This window comes from Leopardus geoffroyi, chromosome D4 (assembly GCF_018350155.1).
Source record: "Leopardus geoffroyi isolate Oge1 chromosome D4, O.geoffroyi_Oge1_pat1.0, whole genome shotgun sequence".
Classification (NCBI taxonomy): domain Eukaryota; kingdom Metazoa; phylum Chordata; class Mammalia; order Carnivora; family Felidae; genus Leopardus; species Leopardus geoffroyi.
Genome location: NC_059342.1, coordinates 86458411 through 86476339, shown reverse-complemented (window position 1 = coordinate 86476339; position 17929 = coordinate 86458411). Strand labels below are relative to the sequence as shown.

The 17929-nt window shown below is 55.7% G+C and overlaps 1 protein-coding gene and 1 long non-coding RNA gene across 14 annotated transcripts in view; one reads left to right on the top strand and one right to left on the bottom strand.

Annotated features, from left to right (window-relative positions):
- The window catches only part of SH2D3C (SH2 domain containing 3C), a 30792-nt gene extending 14818 nt beyond the window's left edge, over positions 1-15974 (top strand). For 3 of the 13 annotated variants that reach the window (XM_045468286.1, XM_045468285.1, XM_045468287.1), the window contains 11 exons: positions 980-1106; positions 1236-1907; positions 5647-5775; positions 6893-7347; positions 8591-8730; positions 10550-11085; positions 12022-12137; positions 12692-12863; positions 13869-13980; positions 14351-14557; positions 15371-15974. In XM_045468286.1, coding sequence (XP_045324242.1) covers positions 1017-1106; positions 1236-1907; positions 5647-5775; positions 6893-7347; positions 8591-8730; positions 10550-11085; positions 12022-12137; positions 12692-12863; positions 13869-13980; positions 14351-14557; positions 15371-15546 — 2805 coding nt within the window. In that variant the 5' untranslated portion in view covers positions 980-1016 and the 3' untranslated portion in view covers positions 15547-15974. Of the gene's footprint in view, positions 1-979; positions 1107-1134; positions 1908-5646; positions 5776-6892; positions 7348-8590; positions 8731-10549; positions 11086-12021; positions 12138-12691; positions 12864-13868; positions 13981-14350; positions 14558-15370 lie in introns of those variants that run through there. The other 10 variants (XM_045468292.1, XM_045468296.1, XM_045468298.1 and 7 more) reach the window with 7 other exon arrangements.
- Positions 12802-17914, bottom strand: LOC123592882. Its single transcript, XR_006709989.1, has 3 exons — positions 17734-17914; positions 14739-14963; positions 12802-13053 (listed from the first exon to the last, which is right to left on the bottom strand). It is a non-coding gene; the product is annotated as an uncharacterized LOC123592882 (long non-coding RNA).
- Positions 17915-17929: the final 15 nt, after the last annotated feature.

Sequence of the window (17929 nt, the reverse complement as noted above, 5' to 3'; positions counted from 1 at the left end):
CATCTGAGATGTTGCCTATAAAACTCTGTGTTCATGACTAGTGAAGGAAGCTATTGGAGCTCAGGATGTAGGGGAGCTTGGGAGGTGGGGAGAGGGAGATCGAGGAAGGCTTTTTGGAGGAGGAAGCGTTGAAGCCAAGCCATTGGGGTTGACCAGGAATGTTCACCACAATCCTGTCCCCAGAGGAAAAGCTGAGAAGGAGCAAAGAGAAGCAGAGATAGGCACTTGAGTGATCCAAGCAGAGGCAAGAGTGTGGGCAAGGGTCAGAAGGCAAGCTGGGTGAGCCCAGAAAGTGCAGCCCCGGGCTGCAGCAAGTTGAACTGTAGCTGCTCTGGGAATCTCGCCCTGGCTCCTTATCTAGAGCTCTTGCGCCACAGAGGGACAGAGGCCTTAGGGAGAACTGGCACCAAAGCCAGTGGGTAGGACCCACAGGGCACACATTTCAGCAGCCCACAATTCTCAGTCACCTGGTAAGGTAGTGAGATCCCCATCACTGGTGGTAGTAAGATCACTGTGAGGATTAGTAACTTTGTATTTTTCCTTTAGTGTATGGGGCTAAAAAAAAATGTATTTTAAAATATTATAAAAGAAATAATACCTGCTGACTGGAACTGATTAAACAGTTCTCTAACGGGTGCAGTCAAAAGAACATTCGGTTTAGCTTCAAACCTCAGACGGTGGTAAAATCAATAGCCAGTTACCAAAAGTCCGTTCCTGCCCCGAGGCACCAGCTTAAGGAACTCCAGGGTTCTCAGACCCTGATGTGAATACTTTGATTCTAAAGCAAGGGTTCCCAAGTTCCAAGACCATAAAACTCCAAGCTCCCTGCTCAGAGCTTCAGATGTGTTTGCAGAAAAGAATCAAACAACTGAAGCCCAGCGAGGTGGACTCACATCCCTAATGTCACACAGCCTGTCACAAGGATCTGTACCTTAGGCCTGACTGATGCAGAGTCAGCGATGACTCTCTTTAATCGCAGCACAAAAAGCCCCGGCAATAAGCTTGAAAATAGTAGCATGCATTTACTGAGCACTTACTTCATGCCTGGCAACTTAACGTGCATCAACTCAGCCGAGGCTCAGAAGGGTTGTATGAGGTCAGCACAGGTATGTTTTCCAGATGAGTGAACCTGGGCTCTGAGAGGAGGGGATGGTGGGGTGGAGGTGGGGGCACTGCTAGTTGAACCCAGGTTGGTGCCCTAAACATGGAGCCTTACTGGCTCTCTGCACCCCCAGAGTCTGTCAGATCAGCATCCGGTGATATTTCTCAGCAGAGTCCCTGATTCCGAGTCAGAGGGGAGAAATCCTGGGCTCTGGGAGATTTCCCGAGGCCACAAAGGATTTGGTCAAACGCGTACAGGGGTTTGTTTCCGGCTTTGGATACGATTTAATTCAAAGTCTTTGCCCGCCCCGGGTCGGCGAAGGGTACAGGGTACGGCGCGTAGGGGAGGCAGGACCCCCCACCCCCTCCCGAGCCCAGGCATCCCCACCCCATCCGGCTGCCCCTCCGTGACCGCCCCCCTAGGCTGGTCCTCTGCTCCGCATCCCCCGACTCCAGGCAGCCCTGCGGGGCTGGAGCGCGCGGGGCGAGGGGCGGGGAGCGGGGGGCGGGCGGAGGGAGGAACAATGGCCCCCTCCCCTCCCCTGGCCGGCTGGAGGGTGGGGTCTCCCCGCCCCGCCTCCCCGCTCCTCCCCCGCCAAGGCGATGAGGTAATCGCGCCGCCGAGAGGCACGCGCAGCCGGTGCCCAGCCCGGTCGGTCCCCGCGCCCCTGCCCCGCCGGCCGCCGCCCCCCGCACCGGCCCGGCCCCGGACGCCCGGCCCCACCATGACCGAGCGGTGCAGCCTGTGGAGCGCCCTGTCGGCCGCCGCCTGCTGCTTCTACCGCGGCTCCTTCGTGCAGGTGCAGGTGAGGGGGCGGCTCGGTCCCCGCCAGGCGCTCCGGGCTGGGACCCCGGCCGCTCCGCCCCGGGCCCCGGGGGCCGCGAGCCTCAGCCCGGGGGCGCCTCGCAGGGTCTGGCGGGGCCGGGGCAGGGGCCGGGGCTGCGGGAGGGGGCGGGGTCGCCCCAGCCTCACCTCTGGGCGCCCAGTCGCTCCGCAGGGTGAGGGTCCGGGCTGCCGCTCCCGGGACTCGGGGCTGCGGGACTGTCGTTCGGGTCCTGCCTTCTCAGGAGGAGCTGAGCTGGGGCACTGGGTACCGGGAGCTGCGGTCCCCCGGCGTCCTGCCGGTCCTCCGGCGAGCGCTCCGGCCCCTGCGGCTGACCGGGGCAGGCTGGCTCCCCATTGTACCGGGGGCTCTGGGCTGGGGTCCGAAGGCTGAGTGAGGGGCGCGAAGCTGAAGGGATGCTGCGGGTGCCGGGGCTGGGGCCAGGGAGCCCGCCACCCTCCCGCCCTCTAGGTGGACTAGGGCAGGCTCGGGGCGCGGGGCTCCCAGCCCAGCCGGCCGGGCAGTGCGGGACCGCGCCGCGGCGGTGAAAGGGTTAAACGGAAGGGGGTGGAGGGGAGGACCCGGACCCCGCCTCTCTGCGGAGCATCATCTGGGGATGGCCTTGCTTGGGGTTGCCAGACCGTAGGAAGCTGGAGGCGGGGGGGGCTTGCTGGGCTCGGGCTGGGGTTTAGGGGTCAAGACCCTGACCGAGGGTCTCTGCGCTTTTGCCTCCGGAGACCCCTGGGGGACGGCGGGCGCGTCACCTCTGCGCTCCGCGAGGCTCACACACACGCTCCGAGCCCGCCTGAATGACGGCCCCGCCGGCGGCGGAGCGCAGCATCCCCGCACTGGCCAATGAGGCGCGCGCAGGCGGGGAGGCGGTGAGATCATCTCTGGCCAATAGGGGTGCGCCGAGCTCAAGGATGCTGCATTCGCGCCCCAGCCCGCAACGCCCCCCCCCACCCCCCACCCCCAGTTTTGGGAGCTGGGGACCCCCAAGTCGAGAGTGAGGAGGAGGGCACAAGGGCCCGAGGGCTCCCTACCCTCAGTATGTGGGAGGACAAAGTTGGTTACCCCAGATTCTTTCCGTGACCATTGAAAAAGTGGGTCCCAGTACCCCACCCCCACCCCCTTTACAGATGAGGCTACTCAGGCTCAGAGAGGGAAAATGACTGGCGCAAGGTCACACAGTGGCGGGCAGAGTCTGGTGGCCAGTTTCTTTACCACACAACCCGCTCCCCTTCGTTGCCCCATGTCCGTCTTGCTCCAGCTGTGGAACTGGGGTGAGTTCTCAGTTACATGCTTTTTATCAAGGAGAACTCCAGAAGGCTGGGGTACTGTTGTCCTCTCCCCTGTGACTCGCAGTCTTCCCTCCCCAGGGTGTGGGGTGATGTAAGGAGGGAGACCAAGGACCCCGAAGAATAGGGAACTCCATACAGAAGCGTAGGTATCTGAGGGGACCCCCACCCCGGTTCAGTGCTTGGCCTAACTGCCCTTTGGGGGTATCAGTTTCTACCCGGGGTGGAGGAGGGTGTACAGAATCCCCATCCCCAGAACCTGTCTTTTCCTGAGCACCTGTACCATCACTGACCCCCACCATCTGTCCCAGAGCCCTACACACTTCTCAATGCCCAGGTTTTCATGTGCCCATCACCAAGCTGCTCCTGCTCCTGCCTTTCTCACCTTGCAGAGTATCTCATTGTCCTCCCACGATCCCCATCGCAAATCCTCTCTGACCCCTCCACCCTCTTTCCCCATACCCGGTCAAAGGCTACACATAAACAAACACCCTTTCTCCAGTGCCCACCCTTGTGCCCCACCCTCCCCTGCCTTTGCCTGGAAAGCACTAAGCCACTTTCCACACAGCAGACTGAATCTTGAAAAGCCCTCTGTGGCCTCCAGCCCCCCACGGCAGCCTGACAGCCCTGCCCCACCTGCCCCCATCATTCTTGACCCTTTGAAACTTTCCCCCACCCCAGGACCTTGGCTCTGCCACTTTCTTCCCAGAAGCTCTTCTCTGCCCACCTGTCTGCCTGTCTGCCTGTCTGCACCCTGCCTTGATGCTTTTGCTGGGCTCATCCAGTCCTTCTGCAGGCCTCCGTGGAAACATCACCTCTTCAGGGAGTCTACTCCCTGACTAGATGAGGAGGGACTCTCTTAGCTCCCAGAGCTCTCTGTGCATCTCTAAACATTCAGAAAACCTGGAATTGCATGGCTCCTCTAAGGCAGAAGTCACCCGTCCTGATGACCTTGGGGCCTCAGCCCCTCGCACAGGACCTGTCCCAGAATGGGGGCTTAATCATTGTTGAAATAATGAAGTCAGAGGCTCTAGATATCGCTGAAGCTGGGAATTAGAGTGTCTTGGGAGCAGTGTGGGTTGGGATAAACTGAGGCAGTGTGGGAGCAGAAGGGTGGGGAATGGAGCTGCAGAGTTAGGCTCTGAGATCTTTGAGAAGTCTGAAAAGGCAGGGAGTGGACTGGAGGACCCTTGGGCCCAGTGAGTAGGGGGTCCTGGGGAAAGACTGTCACCTGGACCGAAGCCAGGCCCTCTAGTGTCCCTTTCATCTGTCCTGGCCAGTTCAGGGTCAGTCTGCCTATCCTAGAGCAGTCATCTTTGGGGCCTGGAGTGGGGGGAAGGGAGAGAAAGTAATTTCACATGTCCTCACAGTGACAAGGACATCTATGGGTCCTCTGGAGTATTATCTCCTTTCATCCTTGGAATCCAATGAGGCAGGTTCTGTCATTAAGCCCATTTTGCAGAGGAGGAAACTGAGGCCCAGAGAACTCACATGGCACAGCCAGAACTGGGCAGGGCTTCATGGTGGGGGGGCACCTGGCAGCAGGAACTCCCCTCCCTCTGCTCTTAGGTATTCAACCCTGGGCCACAGTAACCAGGAAACCAGGAGTCTCCCTCTTTGGCAGGTGGGAGGGGGGTAGTCCTGGGCATTAACTCCACTGAGTGCCCTTTGGCTTCTCTGCTTGGCCACAGTTTCCCCATCTGGCCAGGATTGCTTGAGATGGCAAGGTAGAAAGGGCTTTGGGAATTGTAAAGGACAGCAGAGATGTCTGTGTGGGGGCCTCTGCTTCCCTGTTTATAGCTGCCTCCTCCAGCCTTCCACTGTATAATTCAGCATCCCAGAATGTATCCTCGTTCACCCAGCCCTAAGTTTTTTGTCCATGCCTTTTCCTGGGTACCTGCTGCCTTACCTCCCAGATCCACCTGTAGAAATCCTCCCTCTCCCAAGGCAAGATCTGTTTGGTGTTTTTGGTGCAGAATGAGTGTTTTGTTGTTTCCATGCCCTCCAGGAAGGCTTCCTGGACCACTCTACCTCGCCTACACTTTATCTTCTGCCTCCTAAAAGCCGCTCGGGTCTTTGCCGCTGTCCAGTACCGTGGTGCTGACCTTATTCTGCTCAAATGTTCATGTCGCTTTTGCTTCCCCTCCTAGACTAGGAGCTTCCTTGAGGACAGGGACTGGTTTGTTTATTGCCTCATTTACTCCTGGCACATAGCACAGGGTCTGGAACATAGTAGGACTAATTGAGATTTCCTTATTCCTGCTGGTCTAGGGACTCACGGGTGAGGACCTTTCTGGCACCTGTGCCTAAGTCTTCCCAGGGTCCAAGGATGGAAGCAGTTCACCTGGGGTGGGGAGGGGGTGGGAGAGAAGAAGGAAGGGGGCTTCAGACTGGAAGCCAACTCTTTGCTGTCCCCTGCCCAGTTCTCCAAGGAGAAGTACATCCTGGACTCCTCCCCCGAGAAACTGCACAAGGAGTTGGAGGAGGAACTCAAACTCAGCAGCACAGATCTCCGCAGCCATGCCTGGTACCATGGCCGCATCCCCCGTGAGGTGAGTGGACCCTGGGTGGCACTTCAGCCCTAGATGCTTCCATCTACCACCTTGGCCAGCCCTGCCCAGATAGGCTCTGACCCATCGCTTGGTAGATTCAATCTGAGTGGATGGCAACGAGGTCTAGCTCTGTCATTTACGGACTGTGTGACCTTGTACAAGTCACTTCACCTCTCTGAGCCTGTTTCTTCATCTAAGAGATGGAGAATGATGATTGTAGCTACCTTAAAGGGTTGTTGTGGGAATTAAAGTGCTTAAACTTGATGCCTGATATGCGGTAAACTCCATGTTATTATTAATGTTGTTATTACTATTATTTTTAAATGTTATTCCTATGGGGCTATACATTGGCCTCTTGTGCATTTGGCTAGTGAGTGTCAATGCCAAGGATTCTCAGTTTTGGCACAGTTGAGTTTCTGGGGTGAGGCACAGACAGGCTGATAGTCACCTATTCCCTCTCTCACCATGCTCTCAGTCTTTGCCAAGCATCAACTCTGCCAGGCCCTGTGCTGGGCACCAAGAATGCAGAGAGAAAAGGGGTGGTGGCTTCCCCGGAGGGCTGGTAGTCCGAGGTGGGGGCTGACGGGTAGGCAGTCAGAGCCCAGTGGAGGAAGTGCAAGAATGGAGTGCCCAGCAGGGAATGTGGGCGAGCCCTGAGGAGGGGGCACTGATGAGAGAGGCCAGTGAAAGATGGATAAGAGTTCATCAGGTGGGCAGGGTGGGAAGGTTGGTCCAGGCAGAAAAAGCAGCTGGAGGGTATGACGGCCCAGAGCCATGTGAGAACACAGGGTCCTTGGAGGAATGAGGATTGGGAATTCACTCTGTCCAGCTCGGGCCCTAAGAAGGAGCAGGTCTGAGACCTGAGTTTCAGATCGTGTGACCGCCAGTGCCCCCAGACTCGGTGTCCCCGTAACACACATTCCAGGGTGTTATTCCTCCCATTCCTGAGCCTCTGTGCACCAGACCCAGGGCCTGTGGCTGCATCGCCCCCTTGAATCTGGGTCACTGCTTCCCCCCTCCCAAACTTTAGATATCTCTGTTCACTGTGTCCCCCAGATCCTGGGTCTGGCCCTCTCCTGCCCCTGCCCTACTCCAGCCTGACCACTGCCTCCCACAGGTATCAGAGACCCTGGTGCAGCGCAATGGCGACTTCCTCATCCGGGACTCACTCACCAGCCTGGGTGACTATGTCCTCACCTGCCGCTGGCGCAACCAGGCCTTGCACTTCAAGATCAACAAGGTCGTGGTGAAGGCGGGTGAGAGCTACACCCACATCCAGTACCTGTTTGAGCAGGAGAGCTTCGACCACGTGCCCGCCCTCGTGCGGTACCACGTGGGCAGTCGCAAGGCTGTGTCCGAACAGAGCGGGGCCATCATCTACTGCCCCGTCAATCGCACCTTCCCGCTGCGCTACCTGGAGGCCTGCTATGGCTTGGGCCAGGGCAGTGGCAAGGCTGCTGGCCCCGCCAGCCCCTCGGGCCCCAAGGGCAGCCACATGAAGCGGCGCAGCGTCACCATGACTGACGGGCTCACCGCCGACAAGGTCACCCGTAGCGATGGCTGCCCCACCAGGTAAGCGAGGACCCCACCCTAGGCCTCCGTCTCCCCATTTGTCAAGTCGGGGTATCAGTCATCAGAGTGCTAGTGAGGGACAGAAGGCCCGGCCACACTGAACTGGGCGGAATTATTGTCCTGGAGCCTCAGTGTCCTTCCTGCAGCGAGGAAGGGGAAGGGCGAGCGAAGGGTTTGCAGGCAGCCAGGTGCCGGTTGCAGCCTCAGCTCTGCCATGACTAGCTGAGCTCTCTGGGCCCTGCCCCTCCTCCTTTCTCACAACCACGTTCCTGCCCATAAAGGGCCCCTACTCAGCCCCCTGGCCTAGGGGGACCCCTGACTGCCGTCCTGTCCCTGCCACCGCTGCTACCCCTCCCCACCCACCTGCCTAGGGTAAGGCGGGCATCAGAGCAGAGGGCTTTGCAGTGTGCAAACCACCGCACAGGGCATGGGACGTCCCGACAACATTTTGGTGACACCTGGTTGCTTCTGGGGCGGCGTGAGACGAGGCCGGGAAAAGCCACAGCAGTGACTCATTCCTGAGACCCCAGCGTGCACCCTGCCCTGTGCTGAGTGCTCTCTGTGCCCAGGCTCGTCAGCTCCCATGTCCACAGGAGCTGGCTCCTGTGTACACACCCACCTTACAGATGAGGAGATAGGTTTAGAGAGGCGAAGCCACTTGCTGGAGAAGGGTGAGACCGAGGTTCAAATCCAGGTCCGCGACTCCAAAGTCTATACCCCTAATTCCTATGGCCTCCCCGGCCTTTGGCAAAGAGACCTGCCATCCTGTGCCACCAGCACCTGCATGGGTCCCATCTCCCTAGGCCTGCGCTGGGTGCCATCAGCCAAGAAATTGCTGGTTGGAAACCCTTTGGGCAGTAGCCGCTTTGCCTGTGGTTTAGAACCAGTGACCGTAATTGTGCCAGGATCTGGCATTCTGAACATAGTGTGGGAGCAGTGAGGAGGTACCAGGCTGGGGGGCATAGTTCCCTTAGGCTCCCCATCCTTTCTGCTAGGCCTACTTCCCAGACAGTTCTCCAAGTGGGGGCAAGGTTCTCCGGGAAGAGAGCAGTTGTGTGGGTGGTGGACTGCACAAACACTTCCTCCTCTGGGCTTTGGGTTTGTATTTGCCAATCGGGGGGTTGGACTCTACAATCCCCAAGCCTTTTCTGCCTCTGAAGTTCAGTCAATCTAGGATGGAGGGAGAGGTGACAGTCCTAAGGCCAGCTGAGGACTCTGCCCTCTGGGCTTTCTGCTCATGAAGGTATCTGCTCCACAGCACGTCACTGCCCCACCCCCGGGAATCCATCCGCAACTGTGCCCTCAGCATGGACCAGATCCCAGACCTGCACTCGCCCATGTCTCCCATCTCTGAGAGTCCCAGCTCCCCCGCCTACAGTACTGGTATGGCCACTGGAGGGGGAGGGCCAGGTGGGGGGGATCTAGTGGGAGTGACCTTGTATGTGCACGTGTGCTCCGTCTTTGATGACTTCCTTTACAGTGTGCGAGTGTGTGTGTTTCTACCTCTTTACTGAGAATGATGCCCTGTAAGAATTTACACTAAAAACCAGCCAGCAGAACTACTGATATTGACACACAAAACATACCCGTGGCTCATTCATTCAGCGGTGATTTGTTGAGCCCTTGCTGGGCACTAGGCACTGTGCATGAAGAGGTTTCCAGTGCATTCTCCAGAATGCAGTGAAGCCTGTTGAAGGCTCGCTGTGTTACTGAACCTGGCCTCAGATGCTGGGAAGTGGGCTTATACAGCAATGCTCAGCCCCCATGGGTCAAGTGCCTTTCACATGCAGGGTGTCCTACCAGGCCCTGCGTTGGCTGGGACTTAACGCATCCTTGCTTCCAAATGGCTGGCTCAGACAGGCTAGTCTTGTGCTTTTCTTTCTTTCTTTCTTTCTTTCTTTCTTTCTTTCTTTCTTTCTTTCTTTCTTTCTTTCTTTCTTTCTTTCTTCCTTGTAAATAGGCTTGATTTTTTTGTACAGAGCACTGTGCCTTTTTTTTTTTTTTTTGATATAAAGAAAATTCCTGTTGCAGACACGTGCCACTACTTCGTTTCTGAAGGTAAAAAAACGAGCGTTTTCCGCGGGCCATAGTGCATATTGTCCACGTGGCAGGCAAAGTGTGCAGGGAGGCGGGCGTTCTGGAAGGAACCTTTGCCTGCAGGGGCTCCCGTGCAGTGTGGTCTACACAGGGTGTCACAGATCCCTCCCTAAGCACAGGCCCGCGGACTTGTCGTCGCTACAAACTTCCCTGCAAAACAACTCCCCTGAGTGCAAAAATTAAAATTCCTCGCCACAGATTATTTATTGGGCATTTTCTTTCTTTCTTTTTTTTTTTTTTAAGTTTTTATTTATCTTTGGGACAGAGAGAGACAAAGCATGAACGGGGGAGGGGCAGAGAGAGAGGGAGACACAGAATCGGAAACAGGCTCCAGGCTCTGAGCCATCAGCCCAGAGCCCGACGCGGGGCTCGAACTCACGGACCGCGAGATCGTGACCTGGCTGAAGTCGGACGCTTAACCGACTGCGCCACCCAGGCGCCCCTATTGGGCATTTTCTAAGCAACATGGCAGTGTAAAGCATCCGGGGTTGAGGATTTAAACCCCAGCCGTATCCCTTGCTGGGTAGGAGAGCTCAGGCAGATCAATTCGCCTCCCTGAGCCTCAGTGTTTTCGTGGTAGAATGAGGATCATGAAAATACTTGCTTCCCAGGATGTTAGGGTTAAGTGGACTGAGGTGCAAAGAAGGATCTTGCAGGGAGTAAGAGCTCAATATACATCACCTCTAATTTTGGACGGTGGTCTTGCTGTGGCTGACCAGGGTATTGCCAGCATGGCACCAGCTCCTGGCACATGTGTCCTCAATGAATCATTAGTGCTAATTCCCTGAGAAATAATTCCACACAGTGAACTCCCAGCAAGGGCTTATTAGCATCCCTGAGTCATGGAAATCTCCAAGTAGTTCAGTGGTTCCCCAAGGCTGCAGCAGCCTTAGGGCAGGAGCGTGTGAATTCCTGGGGTCCAGATGACTTAAGAGCGTCATAGAGGCCCGGTCAGTTTGCCGGAGCCTGTTGGGCCCGGCCTGGGTGCAGGGAGGTGGGGGCATCACCCCTGTAGGGTGGATGGAGCCTGTCCTTTGGGAAGAGGGTAGAACCTGACTGGATGGGGAGCCCTGGTAACTAGTTCTCTCCCTTTATCTCCCCGCAGTGACCCGTGTCCACGCCGCCCCTGCAGCTCCCTCTGCCACAGCGCTGCCTGCCTCCCCTGTCACCCGCCGCTCCAGTGAACCCCAGCTGTGTCCTGGAAGTGCCCCAAAGCCCCCTGGGGAATCGGACAAGGGCCCTTATGCCAGTCCCTCCCACACGCTCTGCAAGGCCTCCCCATCACCGTCGCTTAGCAGCTACAGTGACCCGGACTCTGGCCATTACTGCCAGCTCCAGCCTCCTGTCCGTGGCAGCCGAGAGTGGGCAGCGGCTGAGGCCTCCAGCCGGCAGGCCAGGAGCTACGGGGAGAGGCTAAAGGAACTGTCAGAAAATGGGGCCCCCGAGGGGGACTGGGGCAGGGCCTTCACGGTCCCCATTGTGGAAGCCACCTCTTCCTTCAACCCAGCCACCTTCCAGTCCCTACTGATCCCCAAGGATAACCGGCCACTGGAGGTGGGCCTCCTGCGCAAGGTCAAGGAGCTGCTAGCAGAGGTGGATGCCCGGACGCTGGCCCGGCACGTCACCAAAGTTGACTGCCTGGTAGGTGCTGGGTGAGCACCAGGGCAGAGAGAACACCTCTGTCCTCTGGCTTTGGGACAGAGGTTGGGGTGGTGAGGAGCTGGCCCCTAAATTCCCCAAGTATAGCTAGTGGGCCTGGATTCTGGCCTCACAGCTGTCCTTTACTTGCTGTGTGACTCTGGGCTGATCACTTTACCTCTCTGCACCTTCATTTTCTCCTTTTAAACAAAAAACAAGATAGTCTTGCTTCCTCCAGTTTGGCACTAGAACTGGGCAGTGGGGAAAGTTCGCGGTGTATGGCTCCCTGGGGCGCTTTTTCAGCTTGCTAAGAGTCAGCCTGGCTGTTCCCGGGAATGTAAAATGTAGAAGCCAAGACTACCAGCCCCCATGCCCCCTAGTGGACAAAATAAGAAAAACTCATAACCTAGACTCCTAAATTGTCAATGCCTGGGCCTTTGCTTGAATGAATCTTGACCATCTAAGGACCCAGACTCTCTCTGCACCTCAGTTTCTCCCTCTGAAGTTTTTTTTTTTGGGGGGGGGGGACACTGATTACTTCATTTGGAGGCCACATTGGTCTCTGAGCTCAGGAAGCAAGAAAAGGGGGGTAGAGATATTGCCCTGTGGAGAGGGCTAGGCGTGAAGGGAGCATCTCTGGGTTCTCGGCCCAGTGTGTGACCTTGGACAAGCCCTTTCCCTCCCTGGGTCTGAGATTTGCCTTCTGGAATAAGAGTATCCTGGTCACCTCTAGCACAGATCAAACACCTCTGGGCATTTTCCCGTTTGTCCCTCATTTCCGTGAAAATGAGGTTCATTTGCTCCATGGCAGAGGGTTAGAGCTGGAATTCAAACCCGGCCTCCCAGCCACGCTGCCCTCCTAGATAAAGCTCTCTGACTCCCAGATGGCTTGGGCCAGCCGCGACAGGAAATTAATCAGCCCTCTGGGCGTCCTTGCAGGTTGCTAGGATACTGGGCGTTACCAAGGAGATGCAGACCCTAATGGGAGTCCGCTGGGGCATGGAGCTGCTCACCCTCCCCCATGGCCGGCAGCTACGACTAGACCTGCTGGAAAGGTAAGGCAAGCACCGGCGCTCGAGGACTCGAGGAGGGTGGGGGGAACCCCGGGCTACCTCGCGGCCCTTTTGCTTGGCCGGTTAGCCAATCAGAGTCTCTCAGCCCTGCTCCCATGGATTCTGGCTACGCCCTCTATCCTTCGACGAATCGCTACTTCTCGGGGTCCAGCTCCAAGCAATTCTGGTTTCCCAAAAGACTGAGTCCTCTTATCTCAGGCTTCATCTTTTGCGCCCTCTTGACCAATCACACTCCACGAGCCTTGGCCCCGCCCACCAGCTCCAGCTACTCTTCTTTCCTAAATCTGTTCAGCCGGGTGAATTCCGCTGATCGATCACAAGCCCCTCAGCCTGGCGCTCAAAAGCCTCTGGCCCCACCCCCGACTTATACTGACCAATCAGAAGCCCTTGGGCTTGCTTTCCCTCGCTCTGGCCACGCCCCCCAATCTCATTGACCCTTTCCAACCTGTCACTTTGGGCTCGGCCCCCTCCGCCTCTCGGCGCCCAACCACAAGCAGTGACAGGACCCCTCCCCTCTGACCTGGCGGCTCTGACAGGTTCCACACCATGTCCATCATGCTGGCCGTGGACATCCTGGGCTGCACGGGCTCCGCCGAGGAGCGGGCAGCGCTTCTGCACAAGACCATCCAGCTGGCGGCGGAACTTCGGGGGACCATGGGCAACATGTTCAGCTTCGCTGCGGTCATGGGCGCCCTGGATATGGCTCAGGTACAGAGGGGTGCATCTCGAGCTGGGCTTCAGGCAGTCGCTGTTTGGAGGAGCCCTGGGATACGATCCTTTGCGATGACTGTACATTGAATCAGGAAGAACTTTGTGACTTTTAGGCAGCATTTGTGCAAAGGTAACTGTGAGAACTGAGTCTGAGTCTTTCCCCTTCTTGGGGCTTCAGTTTACCCACCTGTAAAATGAGTGACAAATATTAAATGAATTTCAAGAATAAATATAAAATGGCTATCATTTAGCAAGCACTTAATATATGCTAGGTGCTACACTGAGTACTTTACAAGCACTGATTCCTCAAAACAATCTTGTGAAGTAAATGCCTCTATTGTCCCATTTTACTTCTGGAGAAACGGAGGCACAGCAGTACTTGCCTGAGGTCACACAGTCAGAGACTGAAAAAGTTGGGATTTGAAGCAGATCTGTTTAATTTCAACGTTTATTTATTTTTGGGACAGAGAGAGACAGAGCATGAACGGGGGAGGGGCAGAGAGAGAGGGAGACACAGAATCGGAAACAGGCTCCAGGCTCTGAGCCATCAGCCCAGAGCCCGACGCGGGGCTCGAACTCACGGACCGCGAGATCGTGACCTGGCTGAAGTCCAGACGCTCAACCGACTGCGCCACCCAGGCGCCCCATAATTTCAGAGCCCAAACCTCATCCACACTCTACACTTGCTCTCCTGTGCTGAGTCAGTAGGAACCACAGGGTCCTAGAGGCCGTGGTTCAACTCCCAGCTCTGCCACTTAATTTTGGAATGACCTTGGGCAAGTCATTTCCCTATCTGAGCCTTAGTTCCCTCATCCGTAAAATGAGTTGTTGCAAGGGCTTCAAGAGAGACTGTGAAATGCAGCCAGCACTGTCCCTGATACGTGAATGGTGACCGTGATAATAATAATTATTATCCCATATCTGGGTGTCCACTCAGCAGGGTGGCCTGTGGCCCGTGCAGGCCCCTTTCCTGGCTGGTCGCTCACAGTCTGATCTCCCCAGATTGCCCGGCTGGAGCAGACATGGGTGACCCTTCGGCAGCGACACACAGAGGGTGCCATCCTCTACGAGAAGAAGCTCAAGCCATTTCTCAAGAGCCTCAACGAGGGCAAAGGTACTTCCCCCGCCTTGCTGTGTGACCTTGGACAGGCTCTAGCCCTCTCTGGGCCGGCAAAGACCCTCGCAATGTGGATGATGAGAGCTTGACTGAGCTCAGTGTGGGCTCTTCTCCCTGTGCTCACTTTCTGCACCTGGCGACTGTGTGTGCCGCAGCCAGGGCCAGGCTCGGCCCTCTGGGCTGTGCTGAGGCTGCAGTGGGTTCAGCTGGAGGAATCCACAAGGAGGGGCTTGCCTCGGGAGTCGGGAGCCTTGGGGGCTCAGTCAGGGACCCCAGGAAGACCCTCCCCCTGCCGCACCTGTTACCTGGGACCAGAGCGGATGGTGGGGCCTCCAAGGTCTCTAAGCACCTGCCTCCCTCCCTGCAGAAGGCCCGCCGCTGAGTAACACCACGTTTCCCCATGTGCTGCCGCTCATCACTCTGCTGGAATGTGACTCGGCCCCCGCTGAGGGCCCTGAGCCCTGGGGCAGCACAGAGCATGGTGTGGAGGTGATCCTGGCCCACCTGGAGGCTGCCCGAACAGTGGCACACCACGGAGGCCTGTATCACACCAACGCTGAGGTCAAGCTGCAAGGTGAGTCACCGATCGAATGGCGGGGGTGGAGAGAAAGTCACTGGTCCTGCCAGCCGGGCCTCCCTCCACCGGACTTGCTCTCCCCTTTCCTCCAAACGTCCACTTGCGTTTCTCCATCCCTCTTGCCTGCTCCACTCCCTCTCTCTTTTTTTTTTTTTTTTCTTACCCGTTTTTCACTCACTTACCAGTTCAACTGTTAGCAGAAGGCATCCGGCGCGAGTGGAGGGATAGAGATAATTCAAAGAGCACCAAAGCTGTGTATCTTTCTCTGAGCCTCAGTCTTCCCATCTGTGAAGCAGACGTCCTAACAGGGCTGCTTTACAAGGTTGTTTGCAAAGCAATCTTTTACTGCCTCAGGCATGATTTAAGTCATGAAACTTCACTGTAGATAAACTGGAAATTACAGCTGAGCAAAAAGGAAATAAAAACAAAAATCACCCACAGTTATCCAGAGGCAAGTGGGGAGAATATTTTGGTGTTTGTTTTTCCTGCCTTTTTCTTTTTCAGAGAGAACAAAATTTTTTTTTTTTACTTAGCAAAAACTTACTCGCAAAATGTATTCGTTTCTTAGAAAGAACTTTGGAGCTTACAGAAAAATACAAAAAGGAAAATAAAAATGCCCCCAAATTAACATTAATATTTTTATCTTCTAGTGATTTAAAAATTATACATGGCACACGTGGTCATGTTCATCAGTAAACCTTGCTCGATTCCTGGTGGAGCTGGGGGAGGTGCCTTAGGAATAAGGCCCAGGAGCCCCAGGCCTTCCCCAGCTGGATGGTAGTCCCCTGACCTCTGTGCCCTGCCTTGCAGGGTTCCAGGCCCGGCCAGAGCTCCTGGAGGTGTTCAGCACTGAGTTCCAGATGCGCCTCCTCTGGGGCAGCCAGGGCGCCAGCAGCAACCAGGCCCGGCGCTATGAGAAGTTCGACAAGGTCCTCACTGCCCTGTCCCACAAACTGGAGCCTGCTGTCCGCTCCAGCGAGCTGTGACCCCCACGGACCCCTCCCCTCTGCAGCTGCGGGCAGCAACAGGGACAGAGGGGGCACAGACCGTTCCCCAGAGCACCCCAGAGACACTGTGATCAGCCCAAGAATGTTCTGGGCCCAAACCAGGATCTCCGTTGCACTTCCAGGGTCCTGCATGGACCCTGGGCTCCTTCCCACCTGCTACATGCCCGCCAAGTCTCCCTTCAGGAAGAACCGGAACCCCCTCCCTCCCTCCAGCTTCTGCTTCTCCCCTTCCTGCTGAGGTGCCCTGTGCTCGAGCCAGGAGAGAGCCTTCACACCTCCTCACTCTTCTCGGGGCACCTGCCAGACACCAAGGCCTCCACCTGGTTGTAAATATGTCTGTCTGTTCTGTAAATAGATGTACAGAAGCCATGTTCGTTCTTTCATATAATAAACTTTTATGACTCTTTCTTCTGTCTCTCAGGGGGCCCTGGGGTGGAAGGAAGCATCTTTTCTCAGATGAAAAGGGGAAAAAGTGATTCAACGGTAAATACTTAGCCCCTGGGACATTTCAGATTCTACCAGGAGCCAGAGTTACAGCCAATACTAAAATCCAGTCCCAGGGGCGCCTGGGTGGCTCATTCGGTTGAGTGTCAGACTCTTGATTTCACCTCAGGTCATGATCTCGTGGTTCGTGGGTTCGAGCCCCAAATATAAATAGAACCCAGTCCCGGTCCTGGAGGAGCTCACAGACCAGTGGTGGAGATACACGGCTAATTCCAACCAGTGGGAGAAATCCTGGGCAGCTTCCCCTACTAAGGGGAAGCCCAGCTAAGTTTCCCACAAAAGCACTACCAAGCATTTCAGATGTTTGGGGTGGAAGGGTGCTTTTTTTTTCTTTTTTAGAGAGAAAGTGCAAGTGAGCAAGGATCAGAGAGAGAGAATCTCACAACGGACCGAGAGAGAGGGAGAGAGAGACAGAAAGAGAGACAGAGAGAGAGAGAGAGGTGGGGCTCACCCGCTCATGCTCGCCTGATATGGTACTCGAACTCAGAAACTCTGAGATCATGCCCTTAGCCGGAGCTGAAGTCAGATGCTCAATGACTGAGCCACCTAGGCACCCGGGCTTTTTGAAATTTCGGATTCCAATTCCCTCTGGAAAATTGAGAACTGGAGATAGAAGGTACTCCCCCTGGGTCACTGCCGCAGAATGAGGAAGGCTGGAACCTGGGTGTCCTGACCTGGACTTCTTTGAAGTGGCCCCAGAAGGCTTTGTGTGTGTACGTGTGTGTGTGTGTGTGTGTGTGTGTGTGCATGTGCACACGAGTAGGGTAGCTGGGGCAGGAATCTTTTAAAAGGGCCCTGAAAGCAGTTGTTTTGATTCCATGGATAGGGGAGGTAGGCAATATGGATCAAAACGATTCCTGGCCAGGCTGGACACCTGTGGAGCCTGTTCACTGAATACAAAACTTCTGGGGTCCTTTGCCTTCTAAATCCTTTGACCAAGAGAGGCTGGCTAACATAGTGCATTAGATCTTTGGCAGCAGCTTGACTCGGGTGGCCTTGGACAAGAGGCTTAATCCCTTGGATCCCAATTTCCTCCTCAATGAAATGCGGACAATAACAAGATCAGTTCCTCAGGACTGATATTCAAGCACTTAGGGCACAGTAGCTGCTAGGTAGGGGACTGCCATGTTTCATACATAATAGATTGTCAATAATCATTTATCGATTATTGAGTCAAAACACTTTGCCTGTATCTCATTGAAATATCACCATCTCTTATTTTAAGTTTATTTTGAGAGAGAAAGAGAGAGAGAGAAATAGAGTGAGAGAGAAAGAGAGAGAGAGAGAGAGGTGGAGGGACAGAGGGAGGAGAGAGAATCCTAAGTAGGGTCCGCACTGTTAGTGAGATCATGACCTGAGCCAAAATCAAGATTCCGACGCTTAACCCACTGAGCCACCCATGCGCCCCAAAATATCACTATTTCTCTTCCTGACAGGCACTGTTACGATCTATAAGGCACCTAACACTAATGGCACGTAGTAGGTGCTCCCCAAAAGCTATATTACTGAGCGCTCTTTTATCGTGTAAAAGAAAAAAAGAGCACGGAAAGGGCTCTTTGCAAGTTTTAAGGTGCCGCACAAGTTTTTGCTACAATTGTTACGTCACCCTTTGTGGCATAAACCTTTATTATTCTTTCGGCACGATTATGGTCTCCTAGTTACCGTGGCCATGGAAACGTGGCCCGCCGTCCTGGATTGGGCGGTTCGCGGGCTCCCTCTAGAGGCTACCTTGCGGTTCTGCTGCCGGACGGCGGCGCGGGCCTCTCAGAGGGGAGCCGGGAGTTGTAGTCTACGGACAGTGGCTGCCACGGAGTGATGCACGCCGGGAATTGTGGTTCTAGGGAGGGGCGGTTGGCCC